This window comes from Crinia signifera, chromosome 11 (assembly GCF_055691185.1).
Source record: "Crinia signifera chromosome 11, ASM5569118v1, whole genome shotgun sequence".
NCBI classification, from domain to species: Eukaryota; Metazoa; Chordata; class Amphibia; order Anura; family Myobatrachidae; genus Crinia; species Crinia signifera.
In genome coordinates this window covers 101,532,600-101,555,142 of record NC_139227.1, presented here as the reverse complement: position 1 = coordinate 101,555,142, position 22,543 = coordinate 101,532,600, and the positions used below count along the sequence as shown (strand labels likewise).

The following is a 22,543-nucleotide window of genomic DNA, read 5'->3' as shown; positions in this document are numbered from 1 at the left end:
GTGCACCAAAAATGAGCGGTGCTACTACCGCACGATCGACTAAAGCACCGTTCATTTCGGACACAAAACAGGTGGCCGCCAACCGCCATCTCAAACCACCCCTACAGATACCGCATGCCAGCGTGCGCCTGGGTTAGCTAATTTATGCGGATTACTATTCAAACACATACACCTGAATGTAATAAGCAATGCTGCAGTCTATTAAGTCACAACCATTATTTCACTACCTGCAAGCCACACAGCCCTCAAACACATTGGAAGCTTATCTTTCTATACTTCTCTACATTTAAAGGTTTGTTTAATTTAAGGTAAGAATCTTTGTAAGACCTGCTTATATATGCTAAGGTAGGTATTTGTTAAACAGTTCGACACATTCACTACGTGCTTTCATAGACTTTACACAGTAGCACACTCAATCTACACAAGTCGACATGTGTCAACGTGTTCACTCTAATACAAACATAGGTTTTGTATTTATTATACAATGACATAAACCACATCTAACACCTACAAAGGATGTTTCAGCAATGTTTTAAGCCCATGGCCACTATTTTGCACATTAATTAATTCAATCAATTAATTAATTTTCATAATTATAGTTGAAAGGCAAGATTTGCAGGTCCATATATATGAAGGGTATGAGCGGTGACATAAGCTGACTTTTCTATTGAAAACAATAGGGACCCATCCGTGCAAGCTGGCGTACGCTCAGATAGCCGCAAGAAGTCGTGGGAAGACGGCCGAGAGACGTCCGTAAACGGTGGTGTACGCTCAATTGTACGCCAGTTGTCGGAGTGTAAGGGCTGGCCCGTCCGTGTACGTTGGCGTACGCTCATTTGTACGCCACTCCCCTTCTACGTTGTTTATGCCCGTACGTATGCGGCTGAGTTGTGGGTGGACTTAACCCCAACGGCCGCGTACGGCTAGCGTACGTTAATAGTGAACGTACACACGTTTGGCCGCACCGATCAGAATAACCTCCAGTGTGTGGCATAAATTTCATACTGGGGGCACTGTGTGGCATAATGTTCATACTGTGGGCACTGGGTGGCATAACATTCATACTAGGAGCACTGAGTGGCATAACGGTTATACTGGGACACTGTGTGGCATAACGTTTATACTGTGGGCACTGTGTGGCATAATGTTCAAGCTGGGGGCACAGTGTGTCACTGTGTGGCACAACTTTATACTGTGGGCTCTATGTGGCATAATGTTTATACTTGTGGCACTGTCTGTCATAACGTTTATACTGGGGGCCCTGTGTGGCATAATGTTTATACTTGTGGCACTTTCTGGCATAACGTTTATAATGGGGGCCCTGTGTGGCATAACGTTTATACTGGGGGCACTGTGTGGCATAATGTTTATATTGAAGGCACTGTGTGATATAACGTTTATACTGGGACAGTATGTGCCATAACGTTTATACTGGGCGCCCTACAGTATGTGGCATAACATTTTTACTGGGACACTATGTGGCATAACATTTATGCTGGGCATACTGTGTGGCATAATGTTTATACTGGGGATACTGTGTGGCATTACGTTATACTGGGTACACTGTGTGGCATAACGTTTATACTGGGGGTACTGTGTGGCATAACTTTTATACTGGGGGTACTGTGTGGCATAACAATTGTACTTGGACACTGTGTGGCATAACGTTTAAACTGGGGACACTGTGTGGCATAAAGTATATAATGGGGATACCGTGTGACATAACGTTTACACTGGGTACACTGTGTGAAATAACCTTTATACCGAGGGCACTGTGTGGCATAACGTTTATACTGGGAGCACTGTGTGGCATGTTTATACTGGGGGCACTGTGTGGCATAATGTGTATACTGAGGCACTGTGTGGCATAACATTTATAGTGAGCGCACTGTGTGACATAACTTTTATATTGGTGGCACTGTGTGGCATAACTTTCATACTGGGGGGCACTGTGTGACATAATGTGTGGCATAAGGTTTATACTGGTGGCACTGTGTGGCATAACATCCATACTGGGGGCACTGTGTTACATAATTTGTGGCATAAAGTTTATACTGGGGGCACTGTGTGGCATAACATCCATACTGGGGGCACTGTGTTACATAATGTGTGGCATAAGGTTTATACTGGGCGTACTGTGTGGCATAACGTTCATAGTGGGGGCACTGTGTGACAAAATGTGTGGCATAAGGTTTATACTGGGGGCACTGTGTGGCATAACGTGTATATTGGGGGCACTGTGTGACATAACATTTATACTGGGGAAACTGTGTGGCATAACATTTATACTGGGGACACTGTGTGGCATAATGTTTATACTGCGGGCACTGTGTGGCATAATGTTTATACTGGGGGCACTGTGTGGCATAACATTTATACTGAAGATACTGTGTGACATACAGTAAGGTTTATACTGGGGACACCGTGTGACATAACGTTTATACTGGGGGCACTGTACTTAAGGTCCACAAGCATTAGGTCTACACCATTAGGTCGACCTGACTGAAGGTTGACATGGGTTAGGTCAACAGGGTCATTAGGTCGACAGGGGCATTAGGTCGACAGGTGTTAGGTCGACAGGGTCGTTAGGTAGACAAGTATAAGGTCGACAGGGTCATTAGGTCGACAGTGAAAAAGTCAACATGTTTTTTTATTTATTATTATTATTATTTTTTTTTCAAGCGTCGACAGAGTCAACATAGCACCACGTCCACTCGCATGGCTCGCTGCGCTCGGCACACTATTTTATTCTCCCACCAAGCCCTAGTGGATGGTAGGGCATGAAATACCGCCTGTCGGCACATGTCGACTGATGAAACAGTCAACTGACCCCGTGTCGACCTTCCCCATGTCGACCTAATGACCCTGTCGACCTTATAAAAGTCGACCTAATGACCCTGTCGACCTAATGACCCTGTCGACCTAATTTATGTCGACCTTTGGTCATGTCGACCTTCGGTCATGTCGAGCTAAATGCAGGTCGACCTAGTGGTGTAGACCTAATGCTTGTAGACCTAAATGCTGTAGACAATATGACCGTATCCCTGTTTATACTAAGGGCACTGTGTGGCATAACGTTTCTATTGAGGATACTTTGTTGCATAACGTTTATACTGGGGACACTGTGTGCATAATGTTTATACTGGGGGTACTGTGTGCATAATGTTTATACTGGGGGTACTGTGTGCATAATGTTTATACTGGGGACACTGTGTGACATAAAGTTTATACTGCGGCACTGTGTGGCATAACGTTTATTCTGGGGTACTGTGTGGCATAATGTTTATACTGAGGATACTGTGTGACATAACATGTATACTGGGAACACTGTGTGGCATAAAGTTTATACTGGGGGCACTGTGTGGCATAAAGTTTATACCGGGCGCAATGTGTGGCATAATGTTTATACTGGGGACACTGTGTTGCATAATGTTTATACTGAGGATACTGTGTGACATAATGTTTATACTGGGGGCACTGTATGACAATGTTTATACTGAGGATACTGTGTGACATAATGTTTATACTGGGGGCACTGTATGACAATGTTTATACTGGTGGCACTGTGTGGCATAATGTTTATACTGAGGAACTGTGTGGCATAACGTTCATACTGGGGGCACTGTGTGGCATAATGTTTATACTGGGGGCACTATGTGGCATAACTTTAATACTGGGGTTACTGTGTGGCATAACATTTAAACTGAGGATACTGTGTGACTTAGGGGGTTATTCTGGTTGATTCGCAAGGCTGTGAATTCGCAGCCTTGCAAGTTCACCAAACCCAGCCCGGCGAACGACCGCCCCTTCGCCCGAACAGCTGCGAATGGATGTTTTGCATAAACATCCATTCGCATGGCTCGGGTAACCTCCCACATCTTTCGATGGTCACCGACCATCGAATGATGTTTAGCGTGCACGCCTATAAAAGTGACTTTTCAGTTACTTACATTTGCGTGCACGCTGGCGTGGATATGAGCGGGCAGCTGACATCCGGTGATGTCAGATACCCGCCCCCCACACCCGCGTCACTGCCTCATTACCATGAGAACGTCCAGCGTTCTCATGGAAACGCCCATGGAACACTGGGCATTCCCATATGGTAATGGTGCAGCCTGGCGCCCCCCGCCCCCCCCTCACATGCACCCGGCGAACCGAAAGGGTTTCTGAGTACCCAGAACACCCCAGGAGTCTAAGGGGCCTAGGCTGAAAGCTGAGGGTCCCCTCTTTCCATGGGTACAAGAATTTTAAAAATTGGACCTTGGGAACCGGAGATATCAGATTTCAAAGCAGTGGTCCCCATCCAAGCCTGTTAATTGCTCTTCCCAGTCATATATTTCAGGTTCTGTCTGACTTAGAGTTTTTCTGAGGGTATATTCCAAAAGTTGGGACTCTCTCCCTTTGATGGACACTAGTAGCTTGTCTCTACTGTTCCCAGAACCAGAGTTATCAGCCTTCCAGCAGCTGGTTACTGCACCAGCTCCACACACCTGGTATTTAGTTTTATATACTCGTTGGCGTATTGCTCTGCCTCCTGAACTCTGATCCCCTAGTCCCCAGTACCATTTGGTAGGTGGGATTAACTAGTTTTTAATTTTATTAAAATCTAAGAAATCTATTTCCGGGAACTGGAGATATCTGCAGTCAAGCAAGCTGTCCTCCCACCAGAAAATTATGAATAATGAGCCCACGCCACTATACACCCCTCCTCTGCATATTAAACATCCTCTACCACCCTGGAAGTTATGTATCAGGGCCCCTTCATTCAGCCCAATGCCCCCTTCTCCCACCCCATCTGTGCAGTAAAGGGGTAATTAGTGGAAATTACTGATCCAGGCCCTACATGCTGAGAGGTTGATATGATACCCCCTACCACCCGCAGGACATCAAAGCTTCCCCCACCCCTACTGCTGGAGGATCGGTAGGGGTCCCAATACATTGCTATGCCCAGTGGTCTACACTGCTGTTGACGCCCCTGTATGTGTATGTATATATATATATATTTTTTTATTGTTATTATTATTTATATACAATTGGTCTATCTATAATACTTTAACTGACCCGGCATATACTGGGTCACATAAGTGTCCATCTCTGTGCTTTGCTCCGCCCGTCTGGAAACCCCCTTCTGAAAATCCTGCGTTTGCCCCTGTGTGTGTCATAATGTTTTCATACTGGGGGCACTGTGTGGCATAACGTGTCTACTGGGGACTCTGTGTGGCATAACATTTATACTGAGGATATTGTGTCACATAACGATTATACTGAGGGCACTGTGTAACATAACGTTTATATTTGGGCACTGTGTGGCATAACGTTTATACTGAGGCACTGTGACATAATGTTTATACTGTGGGCACTGTATGGCATAATATTTGTACTGGGGGCACTGCGTGTCATAATGTTTATACTGGGGGGCACTGTGTGGCATAACGTTTATACTGGGGCTCTGTGTGACATAATGTTTATACTGGGGCTCTGTGTGACATGTTTATACTGGGGGCTCTGTGTGACATAATGTTTATACTGGGGGCACTGTGTGGCGTAATGTAATATTAGTTGAATGGGGCCCCACAAACCTTAATCTGTTACCAAACAGATGGATTGGAGCAGAGGGATCCAAAATCCACTGATTCCAGCAGGAAATTTTAGCCCTTAGCGCAGTTAGGGGAGTGATTCTGTTTTACACGCTGCCCTGCTTGTACGCGCAGGGGAGCGATGTTCAGCTGGTGCGCATGTGCAGACACTGTGTGCCAGCGTCACGGTAACATTACATCAAACATAGAAAATGGTTTATAAAATGTTGAGGTGATTTTGGGGGATCGTCCCAATATAACAGTCACCACATTTGTCTTTACATTCCAGGGTGTTTGGTGCTGCTATTGTCCTGACCGCCACTTTGAACATGCTGATTCCGTCCGCGGCCAGAGTGCATTATGGGTGCGTGATCTTCGTCAGGATCTTACAAGGGCTTGTGGAGGTACCAGATCTATATCACTTGTCTCTTATTTGTTCTAGTAGGTTTTCTTTCTTTTAAATAAATAAATCAATTATTATGGTCGTGCTCTATTTAGATGCGATCATTTCCCACTGTGTCAGCATTGGGGGCTTACTACGTCAGACAAAGGGCCTAACTCATGTTGGCGAATTCAGCCCCAATCAGATGGGAGGGTGCAGGAGATATTGTACTACAGCCTCCCCTCTGTAATACCACTTTCACATCGCCGACACGTTTTAAAAACCGGTATTTTAAAACGGTAATTAAAACGGGTCAGAGCCTTACATTGCCGCAGATTACCGTTTTAAATACCGGTTTATACCCCTTTCACATCGCACTTTTAAAACGGTAAATTGCCGTTTTTTTTCCCTTTTTAAAACGTTTAAGCCTGCACTGTGAATGCATAGCATTGTACACATTCACATTGCACAAAAAACGGCAAGGAACCGTGTAGGACTCTGCTTTTTACACGGTTCGAAATGCCAGTTAACTTTAAACGGTAAATCGGCTGTGGTGCATTCACAGTGCAGGCTTAAACGTTTTAAAAAGGGAAAAAAAACGGCAATTTACCGTTTTAAAAGTGCGATGTGAAAGGGGTATAAGGGGGCCCCTCAACCAGAGCACGCTGACATCACTAGCTTTCCCGCTTATGCAGCAGCAGAACCAGGCAACTAGAATGTGAACAAGATAGTTTGCAGTGCAGGCAGAGACACAGGAGTTACAGGTTCCAGAGAGAAAGGGACGCATTTATCAAGGGGGGAGTGAGAAAAACTTTGCGATAACCAGCCAGTACCGTGAAATTAAAGTATCACACAAATGTATCATCCTGCTATCGCAGGTATTTTTGAAAGTATGAGGTGACAGATTTCGCATTTGTACACTTTTCGCAGTTCCCATCTTTATAATGGGAACGGCTGTCTCTTCAAATGTATCAAGCTCCGAAAGAATTTTTCTTTCAGGACTTGTTGCCCGATAGCTTCGCAAAGCTAAAGTGGCGTTATCCCTCCCCTGTCCCACTGCCATTGCCGCTCAGTATAGCATTGGAGCGGGTCCCGACCGGAGGCAGCCCCTATAGATGCGCTGATCCCGGCAGGCTGATGATCCCCACTGCGGCGCTGATCCACTGACCCTCCCGCCCCCGCAGCAGGTCCCGGCAGCCTGTCCCCATACCTCTGGGAAATCGGAGATTCCTGCTGCGGTCCCCCTTTAATACATTTCAGTGATACTTAATATTTACGGTTAACCCCTGAAAACGGGGATGTAGCCGCAAATATTAGTTGATAAATGGGGCCCTTAGTCTTTCCTGGTACGTTTTGTGATGTAGGCCATGCACAATTTTAGTTGCCCTTCTTTGTACAGTCTCTAATGTATTTATATCCTTCTGGAGATACCAATGTCGTACCAATGACCTATACAGTGGCATTATTACTTCTTTCTACTGCTGATACCTCTCCCTATGCAACCAAGCATCTGACTTGCCTTCTTCATTGCTTTGTTACATTGCCTACCTGCCTGAAATAGTGACACCTAGATCCCTCTCTTCCTCAGTAGTTTCCATTATAGTGCCATTTAGAATATGGATTTTTGCAACCCAAGTGCATGATTTTGCATTTTTTGGCATTCTCGTACATGAACTTTCTGGAATCATTTCAGGGCGTCACCTACCCCGCCTGCCATGGAATATGGAGCAAGTGGGCCCCACCATTAGAAAGGAGCCGCTTGGCAACCACCTCGTTTTGTGGTAAATATCGCCCTTTTCGCCCCTCACACCCAGCGATTGGTTGCGGTAGTGATGAGATCGCTGAATTTTGTCTCCCCCAGGGTCCTATGCAGGAGCAGTGATTGCTATGCCTTTAGCTGGGATTCTAGTGCAATACACCGGGTGGTCGTCTGTCTTCTATGTGTACGGTAAGTAAGCATGTATGTGTTATGCATGATGTGCAGAGGTGTTGTTACAGTAATGATTTGGCTTTGGTGTGGAAGGTTTGGGGGTTTTAGGGGCCTATTAATTAAATCATACCTCCCGACTTTAGTTGTCTTGGATTTAGAACCGACCGTGCCGGATGGGAGCTGTGGAGATGTGGGTGGGGCCTCTGGAGGGTGGGACAGGGCCGCTGGTGGAGGGGGCAAGGTGTAGGACCACGACCTCCGTTTTCACCATATTGGGGGCCAGCCCAGTGATCACCAGGCAGCCCCCAGATTCCCTCCTCGCACTATTAGATGCAGACGCATGACATCTATTCAGGGTAGTTGCAAAATTGTAGTGGGCTAAAGGACCTTTCACACCCAGGGGGAGGAGCAATCCCGGAGGGGCTTGCTCCTTCCCTAGCCACGCCACCACTGGTTGCCTTTGGTAACCAGGTGGTGAGCGAACAGATCGGAACGAGCCACCGTGGCCGAAGTGTGGCAAGCGAGGTGAGCCTGCGAGGGTCAGTATGGGTCCCTTGCTCCGCCTCTCTCCGCCCCTGTCACATCACAAGGTGCCTTAGCCCGCTTGAATTTAGACCTAACCATCTATCCAGTGATCACTCCCAGGACACTGCAGCCCACGAGTGGGACAGCGGAATAGTGTTCACATGGCAACAGCTAGGACTCAGGCTTAGCTGGATGTGTAGGCCACACTTGGGTTTCGGAGGAGGATCGGGAAGGGAGAAGTGATGCATGGTGCCTAGCGAGAGAGGGACGCACGAGACGGGCACTATGTAAGACATAGTTGCCTGCCCTCCTGTATTCTGCAGGAGACTTCCTGAAATAACAGCAATCTCCCTCTCTCCCTCATTAGTCTAGCAATCTCCCTTATGTGACCTAGCCCACATTACAATGTTACTTTTTGGGAGGAAAAAGGAATGAGAGATCGATACATTTACAATGAATCATCTGCACCATTTCCCAGTACTTTACCAAGTATAGTAGCTCTTACTAACTGCTTTGGGGCTCATCTACATTTGGATATAAGCAATTTTACAAGATTCCTCTCAGATGCAGCAGTACAAATCCACGATTCTAGGTGCCACGTTCACAATCTCTTTTCACAATCTGTCCATATATGGAACTAGACACTCCCATTGGATGGAGCATGACATGCCTCCTCAATGGAGCACTGTGCGAAATTCTACTACCAACTATAATCTCCCCGAAACTAGTTTTCAAAAGTAGACAAGTATGATGTAAGATATCCTCGCCTGCCACCTAGTGACACATATTCCAAGGGTTGCTGACCTGGTCTACAGTGGAAGTAATACAACACAAAATCTATTATATCTATCTATAGGTAAAGTGCATGGGCTTCGGATTCTGCTGAATCTTATACCATCATTTATATTCATGAAAGTGTACCAGTCTTGCCCTCCGCCTGGTCAGGACCGGCCGCACAGAGGATAATTGCCCCCCGCACAATATGTTCTATTTAAAATGGCACAATTCTGGCTGAAAACATTCAGGGATCGGGCCGAGCTGATTTAATGAACAGAGTTCTTGGAATAAGAACATCGCCACACATCTCGGAAACCAATTAAAATACTTTATTGTGAGACATTTTGTGCTATGTCATTAACATCTTAGTGTCGCACAGAGAAAGGCCTGAATTACCGCGGTCCTCTGCGCCATCTCAGACATCGGAAACTGCCGTATAGCACTGATTATAAGCACATTCCTGCCCAAATAAAGGCAAATTCATTAAAGAAGCCTGAGAGAAGGTGGCAGTGCTACTGGAGACATTAGATTATCAGTATCAGCTACACTTGAATTTCTCCATCTAACGCCACCTAGTGGCCGCCGGTGCGCAAAACACTTGAATTCTCCCTATAGAGGTGAGGAGCAGCGTTATTATATAGGAATGATAGATCACCCCCGTATTACACAGCCCCTGACCCAGAAAATGGAAATATTAATGCACAGGATCAGGGTGATGACTGAGAGGAATCCAAGATCATTTCTGTCTCTGCCAAAAGTCGTCCGTTAAATAAAATGTGTAACAGTGGTATAATATTTTGCCCATGTGTAGGTTGTTTTGGTCTTGTTTGGTACCTCTTCTGGATTCTAGTATCCTATGAGAGCCCGGCGGCGCACCCAACTATCACAGAGGAGGAACGCACTTACATTGAAGAAAGCATTGGTGAAAGCGCTAGCCTCATGGGGGCACTTGAGGTTAGATACTTACTAGAATGTTATACTATATTTATAAAAATGCAAGCAATGGGTAAGGGGGGCTGATGTAACATGTGCAGAGAGACCCAGGTAACACCATGCTGCGCTGCAGGGGGTGGATGTAACATGCAGAGAGACCCAGGTAACACCAAGCTGCACTGCAGGAGAGGCAAATGCAATGTGCAGAGAGACCCAGGTAACACCATGCTGCACTGTAGGTGGGGCAGATGTAACATGTGCAGAGAGACCCAGGTAACACCATGCTGCACTGCAGGGTGGCAGATTTAATGTGCAGAGAGATCCAGGTAACACCATGCTGCACTGTAGGTGGGGCAGATGTAACATGTGCAGAGAGACCCAGGTAACACCATGCTGCACTGCAGGGTGGCAGATGTAATGTGCAGAGAGACCCAGGGAACACCAAGCTGCACTGCAGGTGTGACAGATGTAACATGTACAAAGAGAACCAGGTAACACCAAGCTGCGCTGCAGCGAGGCAGATGCAATGTGCAGAGAGACTCAGGTAACACCATACTGCACTGGAGGGGGGCAGATCTAACATGGACATAGAGAGTTAGATTTGAGTAGGGAGCATTCAAACTGAAATCTAAATTGCTGTGTAAAAATAAAGCTTTCTAACATCTGTGGACTACATGCAAAAGCAGTTGGTACTTACCCTGCACAGAAACAATATAAATGCTTTTGCTCCCCTTGCAACATGGTTTGTTCCAGGTAGATGGTTCTTTGCTTCTTCTTTTTTTTTGCTATACTTAGCAATCTGAATGAGGCTCAGTGAGCGCAAAATGTGGCCATAATCAAATCACCACAGCAGACAGAACGTCGATAATGCCCACATAATCCTCAGAAGGGTGTAACCGGTCGCCCGTCACTTATCTTGCAGAAATTCAAGACTCCTTGGAAAAAATTCTTTACCTCGATGCCGGTCTATGCAATTATCGTGGCGAATTTCTGCCGGAGCTGGACGTTCTACCTGCTGCTCATCAGCCAGCCGGCATACTTCGAGGAGGTGTTTGGGTTTGAGATCAGCAAGGTAATTAAACTTTTCCTTTCGATAAAATAAATGAGGCCTTGTGGTGGGGCAGACAGTTACGGTATAAAGGTTGACATTGTTTGGGTCGATAGTCAACAGATCGATGCAAAAAGATCAATATGCACAATGTCGGCAGACATAAGGCTGCCATGGAAAATATACATGGAAAGATCGACGTGAGTTTTTTCAGGCTTTTTTGGTGTCGATGATTTGTAGATTTCATCACATAGGAGCTAATTCGGCCCCGTTCACTAGCGCAGCCCCAGCAATTTTCGGGTGACTGAGCGTGCGCAATGTCCGCCGTGCGCATGTGCGAGCCCTCCGCGCGATCACAGCCAGCGATAGCTAGCCATCGCTGGGTGTCCGCAACCTGATTGACAGCCGGGGGGGGGGGGGGCATTTGAAGGCTGCACACCGCGTTTTCTGGGAATGACGCCTAGAAATTGCCGGGCCCTTGGGAGGGAGGGCCACTGACAGCAGCTGCAGTCTCCATCTCCCCACGGCCATAGCAGCACAGAGTAAGTCTGCGAAAACAGGGGGAAATCTATCGATGGTGAGTGACTGCGAATTGTTCCCCCCTGAGTGCACAGGGGCGAGGGGAGAATGCGGTGGGGCGGCATTTACCTGACTGCTGGGCTCTGAAGATTTGCAGCCAAGCAATGAGGTCTGAATAAGGCCCATGGATTCCAAAATAGGGTTAAATTTACTAAGATGGGAGTTCTATTGAAGATGGGACGTTGCCCCTAGCAACCAATCAAATATTACTTCTTATTTATTAAGCACTCTCTAGAAGATAATATATATATAATCTGATTGGTTGCTATGGGCAACATCCCAGAGGAAATATACTAAGATCAGAGTTCTATTTCACATGGGATGTTGCTATGGGCTAGAAGGTGCTAAATAACTAAAAATCAGTTTCTTATCGGTTGCCCATAGCAACATCCCATCTAAGTAAATTCCCCCCTATGTATTCAATCAGCCATTACAACACTAATGGAAGCCTAGCATGTTTTCAGGATGTCATTGCAATTACAACATTCACCAAGCCAACAATAAGAGCGAGGACATTCATGTAAAATACGGGATGCTAAAGGGTTATAAGTTCTATAAGTGACACGGTCAGACTGCTTTACCTTGCGTTATTAGTGTGTCGGCATGTCCACGTTCTTATTGTCGACGTTATCTATGTGGCAAAGGGAAGCGGTCATCTATTAGAATGAACTTAGGTCTACAGTCATTAGGTCGACCCCACTAGGTCGACTGGCAGGAAGGTCGACCTGACTTAAGGCCGACATGGGCCAAGGTCGACATGACTTAAGGTCGAATTTGCATAAAGGTCGACATGAGGAAGGTCGACTGGTCATAAGGTCGACATGAGTTTTGCACAGTTTTTTTAGCCGACATGTGCCGACAGGCGGTATTTCATGCCCTACCATCCACTAGGGCGTGGAGGAGGTTATTAAAGCTGTGGCGAGCGAAGCATTGCGAGAGAAAGCGAGCAATGCGACGGTCCGATTCTCATTACCAACTGTGTCCATGTCGACTGTGTCGACATTCGGGTCAAAAAACTGAAAAACCCATGTCGACCTTATGGCCAGTCGACCTTCCTCATGTGGACCTTTATGCAAATTCGACCTTAAGTTATGTCGACCTTGGCCCATGTCGACCTTAAGTCAGATCGACCTTCCTGCCAGTTGACCTAGTGGGGTCGACCTAATGACTGTAGACTTAAGTGTGGTCTGACAGATGTACCGATTCCGTGGCAAATACATACTGAGTCCGGTCTTTTGCTCTCAGTGTTTGTGCTTTGTGCCAGGTGGGAATGCTGTCCGCGCTGCCGCATCTGGTCATGACGATCATCGTGCCAATCGGAGGACAGATTGCCGACTACCTACGAAGCAAAAATATTCTGACCACGACGACTGTTAGAAAAATAATGAACTGTGGAGGTAAGTGATGCGGCGACTGGCAAGGCATTATGGGTGTGTGTGTACTGACATCTTGGGGTGCCTCTATGGTCCAATGGGTGCTTAGGCATGACCAACCAACCCGCTTTGTGGAACCGCGGTGTGGAACCGGTGAGATGGATTTGACCAATTTTGAGTGTACTGGGATAACCCATTCTCATGCTGTGTTCCAGGTTTTGGGATGGAAGCGACGCTCCTTCTGGTGGTTGGATATTCTCACAGTAAAGGAGTGGCCATATCCTTCCTCGTACTGGCCGTGGGATTCAGTGGATTTGCTATATCAGGTAATCAAATGATTTGTTTTTACATTATTTTAGTTTTAAAATACATCAAGGGGTGACAGATGCATATACTGTATACCCGAGAACGGTGCAATTCCTGCGGGAGGTCCAAACAGCGAGATGTAATAGTCTCCTGCACTATAGAACTCTTTGTGATTGGCTGTTTGGGAACATTCCGCTACGGTTGATTGGTCCTCTCTGTGTCACATTGGGGGTTATTCTAGTTCACTCTTTCTGACAAAATCCTTCTTAGATGGACAAAACCATGTGCACTGCAGGTGGGGCAGATGTTACTTGTGCAGAGAGAATTAGATTTGGGTGGGGTTTTACTTCAAAGTGAGATCTATATTGCAGTGTATAAATAAAGCAGCCAGTATTTTCCCTGCACAGAAACAAAATAACTCACCCAAATCTAATTCTCTCTGCACATTTTACATCTGCCCCCCTGCAGTGCACATGGTTTTGTCCATCTAAGGATTTTGTCAGAAAGAGTAAACTAGAATAAGGCCCAATGTGTCACACTAAAAAGAGGAAATTTAGTCTCGTTTGTACGCTGGTCCGTAATCCTTGGCATATCCTCCATAATATGCCAGCCACACCCATACGGGACTAACTCCTCCTACAAAAAATAAGTACCAAAAAAAAATGTGTAAAAAAATACATACACGTAAAATAAAAATCATTGAACAGCACTAAATGCAATTGTACAATACATTGAATGAAGCCTCGGATCTCAGCAGCTTGTGTGGTCCCATTGGAGCCTTATATTCCATCCTGGCATCCTTGGGGTATAGAGGACAGGAAATCTGGAGCATAGCACCAAGGGAACGGCCATTTTCCAATACAGTTTCTGCCTTTATAAACAAATGTTGGTGACTTCTGAATAGAACTTTACAGTTGTGGAAATATCCGATGTATGTATTATAAACTTGGATGTCATGATATACTTGGTGTTCCCCTGATTTATGCGATTGTGGTTCACTCGCAAAAGCAAATTCTCTCTCTAATGGACAAAACCATGTGCACTGTAGGTGGGGCAGATGCAACATGTGCAGAGTGAGTTCGATTTGAGTGGGGTTTTATTTCAAAGTGAGATCTATATTGCAGTGTAAAAATAAAGAAGCCAGTGTTTTCCCAGCACAGAAACAAAATAACTCACCCAAATCTAACTCTCTCTGCATCGGTTACATCTGCCCCCCCTGCAGCACAGCATGGTTTTATCCATTGGAGAGAGAGTTTGCTTTTGTGAGTGAAGAAGAATCAGGCCTGTCATGTAATCAAATCAGGAAGATATCAGTGGAGGACCAGGAGGGGGCAGTCTGGTTGGTGCATAGGGGGCCTGGCTGGCACACAGGTGGGCAGTCCAGTGGGCATGTTTGCAGAATGTTTGCATCATCGTGGCTCTGCCCCTGCTCTACAGTGCGGGGGCAGGGCTACAATAAAAATAAGCGCAGTCAAATATACACACATAGATTCCCCTCCTCTCCGGGCTTCTCCCGGTGCAACAAAAACTATGTAAGTATGGCACAGGTGCAAAGCAGGCACAGATGCCACACAGGGGTCGCTGGTGAGCAGCAGCAGCAGACAATGGGTGGGTGCGATTGAAGTGCAGAGAGAAAAGGAAAAAAATATTTGAATGATACTCCTATGACTTTGTTATTATTATTTTAGGATTATTGGTAATATCGCTTTGTGCTGTGTTATATTTATTGGTAGGATTCAATGTCAACCACCTTGATATCGCCCCTCGCTATGCCAGCATCCTTATGGGTATTTCCAATGGCGTGGGCACTCTATCCGGAATGGTCTGTCCGCTGATCGTTGGAGCTATGACTAAGAACAAGGTACGGTGGTATTTTGGGCTCGCCTCTGATAATGTGTACTCAGGAAATACCCAGAACGGGAGACTATGAGAAGAGCCCTCAGGAACATCCTCTATAAATAGGACTGATCCGCCTGTGACTGGAGAGTCCTAATGTTTTAATTAACCGATAAAGGGTTTTTTTCTAGTTCATTCTTTCTGGTTCATTCTTTCTGACAAAATCCTTCTTAGATGGACAAAACCATGTGCACTGCAGGGGGGCAGATGTAACTTGTGCAGAGAGAATTAGATTTGGGTGAGTTTTTTTGTTTCTGTGCAGGGAAAATACTGACTGCATGATTTTACACTGCAATATAGATCTCACTTTGAAGTAAAACCCCACCCAAATCTAATTCTCTCTGCACATGTTACATCTGCCCCACCCGCAGTGCACATGGTTTTGTCCATCTAAGAAGGATTTTGTCAGAAAGAATGAACTAGAATAACCCCCAAAGAGAGATGCTGCGATCAGTGCAACGCGGGCAGCAGACGACTCTCATTATTATATCGTCCGCAGAACGATTCATGTTATCACATACAACCTAGAAAGTGACTTCATGAAATCTCCGGCTCACAAGTGGATGGGCTTTAACAATGTTTATATATGTTGAAGAATTTTGTTTTATGAATATAGTTTTAACGGGGTATAAATCATTTTGAAAAAAAATTAACGTTCCCCTTTTTTAGGGGATCAAAATATTTAAAAGCATAGAAGCAAATCATTCATAGCAAATAATCTATAAAAATAATTTATAAAATACTAAAAATAAAAGGTGATAAATTTTGTAAGTTATACCCCTTTTACACCGCCGCAAAACTCTGGGTCTTCGGTGGGTCAGAGGCGGTGTAAATGTGTCACGCCGTGTCCCTTTACACGGGACTTCTACCCAGGTCCTGACCTGGGTAGAACACGGCTAGGACCTGGGTAGAGGGCAGTGTAAATGGGTATGCCGGGTCGGATGACCCGGCTCCCATTTACATCAATGGAAGACGTGCAACCTGCGGACCGTGTAAATGGAGCAGACGCCGGGTTGCACCCGGCTTGAAGCAGGGATCAAAAACCTGGGTGCGACCCGGCGTTTTTGGTGTAAAAGGGGTATTACTGTTTTTTTCTTAGTGCGAGTGGTGCAATGTCACATAGACTTGCTTTTAAACAGCAAAGTGTTAAATATGTAACTATTTCACATGGAGCTACAGATCCTCCTAGAACTCAAAATTATCTTTTTCAAAATCCCACTATGGCCCTTATTCTAGTTGATTCGGACGGATGCGTAATTTTCAGACGGCCACCGAGTGTTCTTAGCCCCGCCTACCATACAGATCGATCACACAGTCCGAATGTGGTAAGACGCTGAGCGAACGGCAAACATACACTAGCAAACATGAGCAAACATACACTTGCTGAGCAAACATACACTCGCTGATATACTGCGAGTGTATGTTTCATGTGAACAACTCCCCCATCTGTGGGAACCTCCCCCATCCTCCGATGGTCGCCGACCATCGAATGGTGGACCGAGCGGTCAGGCAGCACCGAGTGCTCCAGACCACTCGGACATTTCTCCGTGCGAAAGCAGGGATATGGGTGGGCAGCTGACATCCGGCTATGTCATATGTCCGCCCCACACACGTGCATCATGGCTGGATTACCATACGTACACCCAGCGTTTTCATGGGAACGCCCATGAAACATGGGGTGTACGCATATGGTAATGAGCCCAAACAGCCCATCACGCCCCTCTCCACCCCCTGCTCGGATGGTTCCGTACAATCGTTTTCTGTACGGAATTCACGCTGTATTCAGACGTGCGCAACATTCGCACATGCGCAGAAACGCCTCTGCACATGCGCAAACACAATACATCAGCCGTCTGACCGAACACGCAGCCGTCCTACTCAATCAGAATAAGGGCCCTTGTGTGAATCCCTGGAGTGTGTAACTTGTTACTTAGTTGTAGATTTACTATTCAGCAGTTAGTTAAAGCCATCGATGATCGGTGATTTTGACAGGTGGTTTCAATCGGTAACAGAGATAGATTCTAACTAAGCCTGGCGTAGCACATTTATTTCTGTTGCATTGATCAAAGCTGCCGATAATCCGCAGCTGTAATAAGGTGCTGGGATCAATCAGTCATCCGTCCTTTTCATCATGTAACATCAGAGGACGAAGGAAAGGCGGGGAGCAGGGTTTGTGCCATGATTGTCCCAAAGTCTTTGCTAATTTCATCATATGTCATGTGACTATGGTTGCCATGGCATTCACAGCTTTAATCCGCTCAAATGTTTGCTTAGATCAGGTGTTTGGGAAATGGGTGTGGCAGACAAAAACTGTCTTTTGTAAGTTTATAGACCAAACAGTTGCTAATACAAGGTCAGTATCAGCGCTATTTTTCCCTCAAAATAGTAGTACCAAGGGACCCTTGGCAAAGGTATATCTACAGTACCTCTTTCACACGCGCCATCTTCCAAAAATATCACATGATGTAATATACTTAATTTATATCTTGTATTTATTTTTTATCTTTTTGCTAGTTCAGCACCGTCTTATAGATCTATAGGCAGCCTTAGCAATGGTGACCCCTACTGGGCATAAACAATTACTGCATTGCAACAAAGTAAATGATTGGCTCACACGTTTTGTATGAAAGTTATTTTCAACTATGAGTTAACTAGTTAAAGGCCTGTTAAAATGACGGCTTCTGCAATGTACTTTCACTTTGAGCTGTGACCTTTTTACTTTCACTTTGAGCTGTGACAGTTTTCAGCACTCAAACTCTCCACCCCACACACAGTCCCTTCCTTCCTGCAATCTCTGTCTTCACAGCTTCCTCTCTCCATATCCAGCAACTTTGAAACAGATCAGAGTCCCTGCAAAACTTGTTTTCAATTTCTGTTATGACATCTTTTAGCACACAAAGGAGTAATTTGGTCCGTTGAGTGGCCTCTAGTGATGCATAGTTAGTTTTTTACATATGTGTGTATGTATGTATGTATGTGTATATAGTCCGGCTTACAAGGTGTATTAGGGTTATCCCAGGCCCAGTTGCTGGTATATAGTTGTAGGTTTACCAAGTATGACTCACAGGTCCTGTCTTCTCTGTTGCCCTTGGTTATGGAAGCTACTACACATCTACTTCCAGACTAAAAATAAAGTACAATAAGTGTATAAAAGGTCTAGAAACCACACGCTTTGGTACAAAGGTAACTGTAAAGGTGCCCATACACTAGTAAGATTTATCTTCAGATCTGGCTGGTTGGAACAAAAACATGGTTATGGATGAGTGACAGTTTGTCAGTTTTCCAGCATTTCCAAGCAAATAGTCAACTGTCATTTGTTCTCATCCATAACCAGGTTTTTGTTCCAACCAGACAGATCTGCAGATAAATCTGCGTGTGTATGGCCACCTTAAGACTGTGGCAAAACGCAATTAGTACAAAGAAGATCACTATAAAGAGTCATTGGTCAACAGGAAGGACTGAACCGCAAGTCGCCCTTGGTAAACCTTTAACTATCACCAGAAGTTTGTACTGGACTTAAGGCCCCCATACACTAGGGCGACTTGTCCTTAGGACAAGTCGCCCCCGACTATCCCCTGAGCTTCCCCGGCTGCTCCCCGGGGGAGCTTGATTAGATTGGCACTTGATGTGCCATTTTTTACATGTGATAAATCGTCTCGATTTATCACATGTAAAAAACCCGGGGAGCAGGGGGGGGGGGGGTCTACAGAGGTGGGAGCAGGGGGGCTGGGGACGCTGCGGGGGACACGTCTGTGTCCCCCGCTACTAGGGACGCTGCGGGAGACAGCGTTGAGGTGGTAGAGGGAGCAGGGGGGGCTGGGGACGCTGCGGGGGACATGTCTGTGTCCCCCGCTACTAGGGACGCTGCGGCGGACAGCGTTGAGGCGGTAGAGGGAGCAGGGGGGGCTGGGGACGCTGCGGGGGACATGTCTGTGTCCCCCGCTACTAGGGACGCTGCGGCGGACAGCGTTGAGGCGGTAGAGGGAGCAGGGGGGGCTGGGGACGCTGCGGGGGACACAGGCAGCATAGAGCCGGGCAGGGGGAGCCGGCCGGGAGCTGTCAGTAATGAATAAAAAAAAAAGCCCATACAATGAATGGGCAGCCTGTGATTGGCTGCTGAGCGCTCTCTCAGCCAATTGCTGACTGGCTGAGAGAGCGCTCAGCCAATCACAGGCCGCCCATTCATTGTATGGGCTTTTTTTTTTTTTATTCATTACTGACAGCTCCCGGCCGGCTCTATGCCGCCTGTGTCCCCCGCAGCGTCCCCAGCCCCCCCTGCTCCCTCCACCGCCGCACCGCCCCACTAGGTCCCAAGTCGGGTGGTCGGACGTGCAGCAGGTCCGACCACCCGACGCAGATCCGATGCGCACGGGACCGCGCATCGGATCTGAGGGGACATCAAAACTAGCAGATTTTGGTCCGATTTCGGCCAGATCCGACTGATCTGGCTGAAATCTGACCAAAATCGGCTAGTGTATGGGGGCCTTTAGGATCATCCTATCGCCTTTGAGCCGGATTAGAGGCCAAGGAGGAAATGGACCAATTAAAACTTCTAGCACCCTGTACTATCCCTACCCATTATTTTTTCCTATTTGTGCTCCATAAGACATCTTTAACCACCACACACCATCTTTGGGTGCTAGTGTAACCACCTACCCAGGGCCGGCAACAGAAATCTTGGGGCCCTTTTCAATGATATTTCTGGGGCCCCCCACCTAATCCCCAATCCACACAACGCTCTTCTGCATGAGCCTCATTTAACCTTTTGCTGCTCCAGATCCTGCTTTCAGGTGCGGACTTCTCTTGTTCTCAGTCCTGCTGGCTTGGCTCCTGGCTGTTGCTCCCTGCTGGCTCCCAGCTGCTGCTGTAAAAGTACAGGAGCCAGAGACTGAGGCCACAGCACCAGTGGCGGGTAAGACTGTGCACCTGTGGCCCCAGGCTGTGCGCACACACAGAGTAGATGGCTCTGCGCGCCAAGTGGCAGGGCGCACACACAGTAGACGGCAGTGGCATACAGTGAGTCAGTCAGACTCAGCCAAAAACAGATGGTGCACAGTAGACGGCCGGGCCGCAAGGGTCACTGACAGGCCAGCTAGTACAGGCAGTGGCCGTACTGGGGTAGGAAAACTCTGGGGCCCTTCAGATCTCTGGGGCCCGTCACACTTGTCCCCCTTGAACCCCCCTGTCGCCTGCCCTGCACCTACCCTAAAAAAAAAAACATTTTTATTTGCTTTTTAGTTCTCTGATTTTTCATTAACCTAAGCTTCTCCCTTATTGCAGACACGAGAAGAATGGCAGTACGTGTTTCTGATAGCGGCCTTGGTCCATTATGGCGGAGTCATTTTCTATGGGCTTTTTGCTTCTGGAGAGAAGCAGCCATGGGCAGACCCCGAGCAGACGAGCATCGAGAAGTGCGGCTTCATCCACGAGGACGAACTGGCTGAGGAAACCGGGGACATTAGCGAAAGCTACATAAATTACAGCGCCGCAAAGACCTACGGGGCTACCACACAGGTGAACAGCGGCTGGCCCAACGGCTGGGAAAAGAGAGAAGAGTTTGTACAGGAAGAAGGAAGGGATTCATACCAATACAAGGACGAAGGAGATTACTCATCCTAACAACTCCCAACCTAGATTATTATGTTTCATAGTGTCTGTGATGAAATTCATTGTGGTATATGCACATGTGGTGGACCATCTACAACACCCATAACCATTAACATCCGATCCTGCTTTGATCATGAGTAACCATCTGTACGAGTTGACAGGTGACACTTGGCTTGGCTGCTCCATCAACGTATCCATCTGGATTTCAGTTTACAAAACCATCTACTGCCGACCTCATGTACCCTATAGATACAGTATCTCAGCTAGTTGTTCAAAGCACAATTAGACATAGCACATGGGGAAACGCGGACACATTTTACTTCAATATAACCCAACCAGCCATAAATCTACATTGACCCTCAGAAGATGCCAAATAGAAGCCAAGTCGAAAGAAGATCTAGAAGAGTGACACAGTTTGGAATTCTAGAAGATCAAGGGTAATCCACAAAAAAATATATCCACCTTGCATTATAAAAAAAGTGGTTGTCGATCAAATTGACATTTTCAGCCGACAGTGGAGGGAGAACCAAGAACCGGTTCCCTAACAAAAACACTTCTGGTAAACCCAGAACGTTCATGGTGGACCGATCGGCCAGGAACATTATTCAACCAGCAGTTCCGAAACAGAAGGAAATAATTATATCGGAACCAGAGACAATATTAAAGCCAGGGGTCTGAAGTCATTCATGTCCATTGCTGACTTTGTATTTTTTGCCATTGTGATCAAATGACTGATACATGGAGTGATATCGCGTATAGATATTATCAGGGCGAGATACATCGTATGCACACGGGATTGTGAATATCTCACACATAAATACATGGGGCGGTATCTCTAGGACAAACTATATGAAGCACGGTAGCAATTTATTTACCGCTAGATGCACTTATTCAATATTTAACTCGCAACCTTTTGAAATTCCTTTATGTAGGTTTGATAGAGATAGATATATTAATCTCAAGGAAAAAAAGAGAAATATCAACCTATAAACACTATAAAACTGAATCAGTAGTTCCCAACAGCTAAGGGTGGATTTCCCACTAGGAATGTAAGTGCCCTAGGGGCGATATCTTCTCGTGGAGCGCTGCACCAGGCTGATGAGACCATGTGATTTCTTTTTTTTTATGTCATTATGACTTATTTTTTTAAGTATTTTATTTTGCAGCTGACAGGAGTGTGACAATAGCCAGCAAATTGTGGTCCTAGTGGTGGTAGTGGAGTGAGATTGATGCTGCTTAGGGGGGTCTCAAGGCATCCGAATTGGCCCCAAAATTAAGGAAGTGAAATGAGGGGGGAGGGGGAGCGGCCAGTAATGTGATTAGGGGCAGCCTGATCGGTATATACAGTATCTGATTTATTCACCGTTAAGGGGTCCATACACGAAGCAATGTGCTCCTTACTTTTTGTACAGTGCTATGTGATGTGCGCGGAAGCGTTCACCACATTGCGCGGGCAAAATGCACCTTGTGTGGGCACCTTGAGGAAGTTATCACTAGAGATTTACAAATATTTCCAGCTGCCAGATGCTCAGACAATCTGGCCTGTTTCATGCAGGGGCAGGCGAAAGTTACCACCAGGGGGGCGGGCGTGCACGAGACGCTCGCGCGCCC

General features: G+C 46.4%; 1 protein-coding gene across 1 annotated transcript in view; it reads left to right on the top strand.

The window, feature by feature from the left end:
• SLC17A6 (solute carrier family 17 member 6) overlaps positions 1–21,615 on the top strand; it is a 43,042-nt gene extending 21,427 nt beyond the window's left edge. Inside the window, exons 4-12 of the mRNA XM_083163998.1 lie at positions 5,866–5,980; positions 7,652–7,739; positions 7,820–7,906; positions 10,002–10,144; positions 11,046–11,195; positions 13,015–13,147; positions 13,339–13,449; positions 15,163–15,290; positions 20,606–21,615. Coding sequence (XP_083020124.1) covers positions 5,866–5,980; positions 7,652–7,739; positions 7,820–7,906; positions 10,002–10,144; positions 11,046–11,195; positions 13,015–13,147; positions 13,339–13,449; positions 15,163–15,290; positions 20,606–20,944 — 1,294 coding nt within the window. The 3' untranslated portion in view covers positions 20,945–21,615. The remainder of the gene's footprint in view (positions 1–5,865; positions 5,981–7,651; positions 7,740–7,819; positions 7,907–10,001; positions 10,145–11,045; positions 11,196–13,014; positions 13,148–13,338; positions 13,450–15,162; positions 15,291–20,605) is intronic.
• Positions 21,616–22,543: the final 928 nt, after the last annotated feature.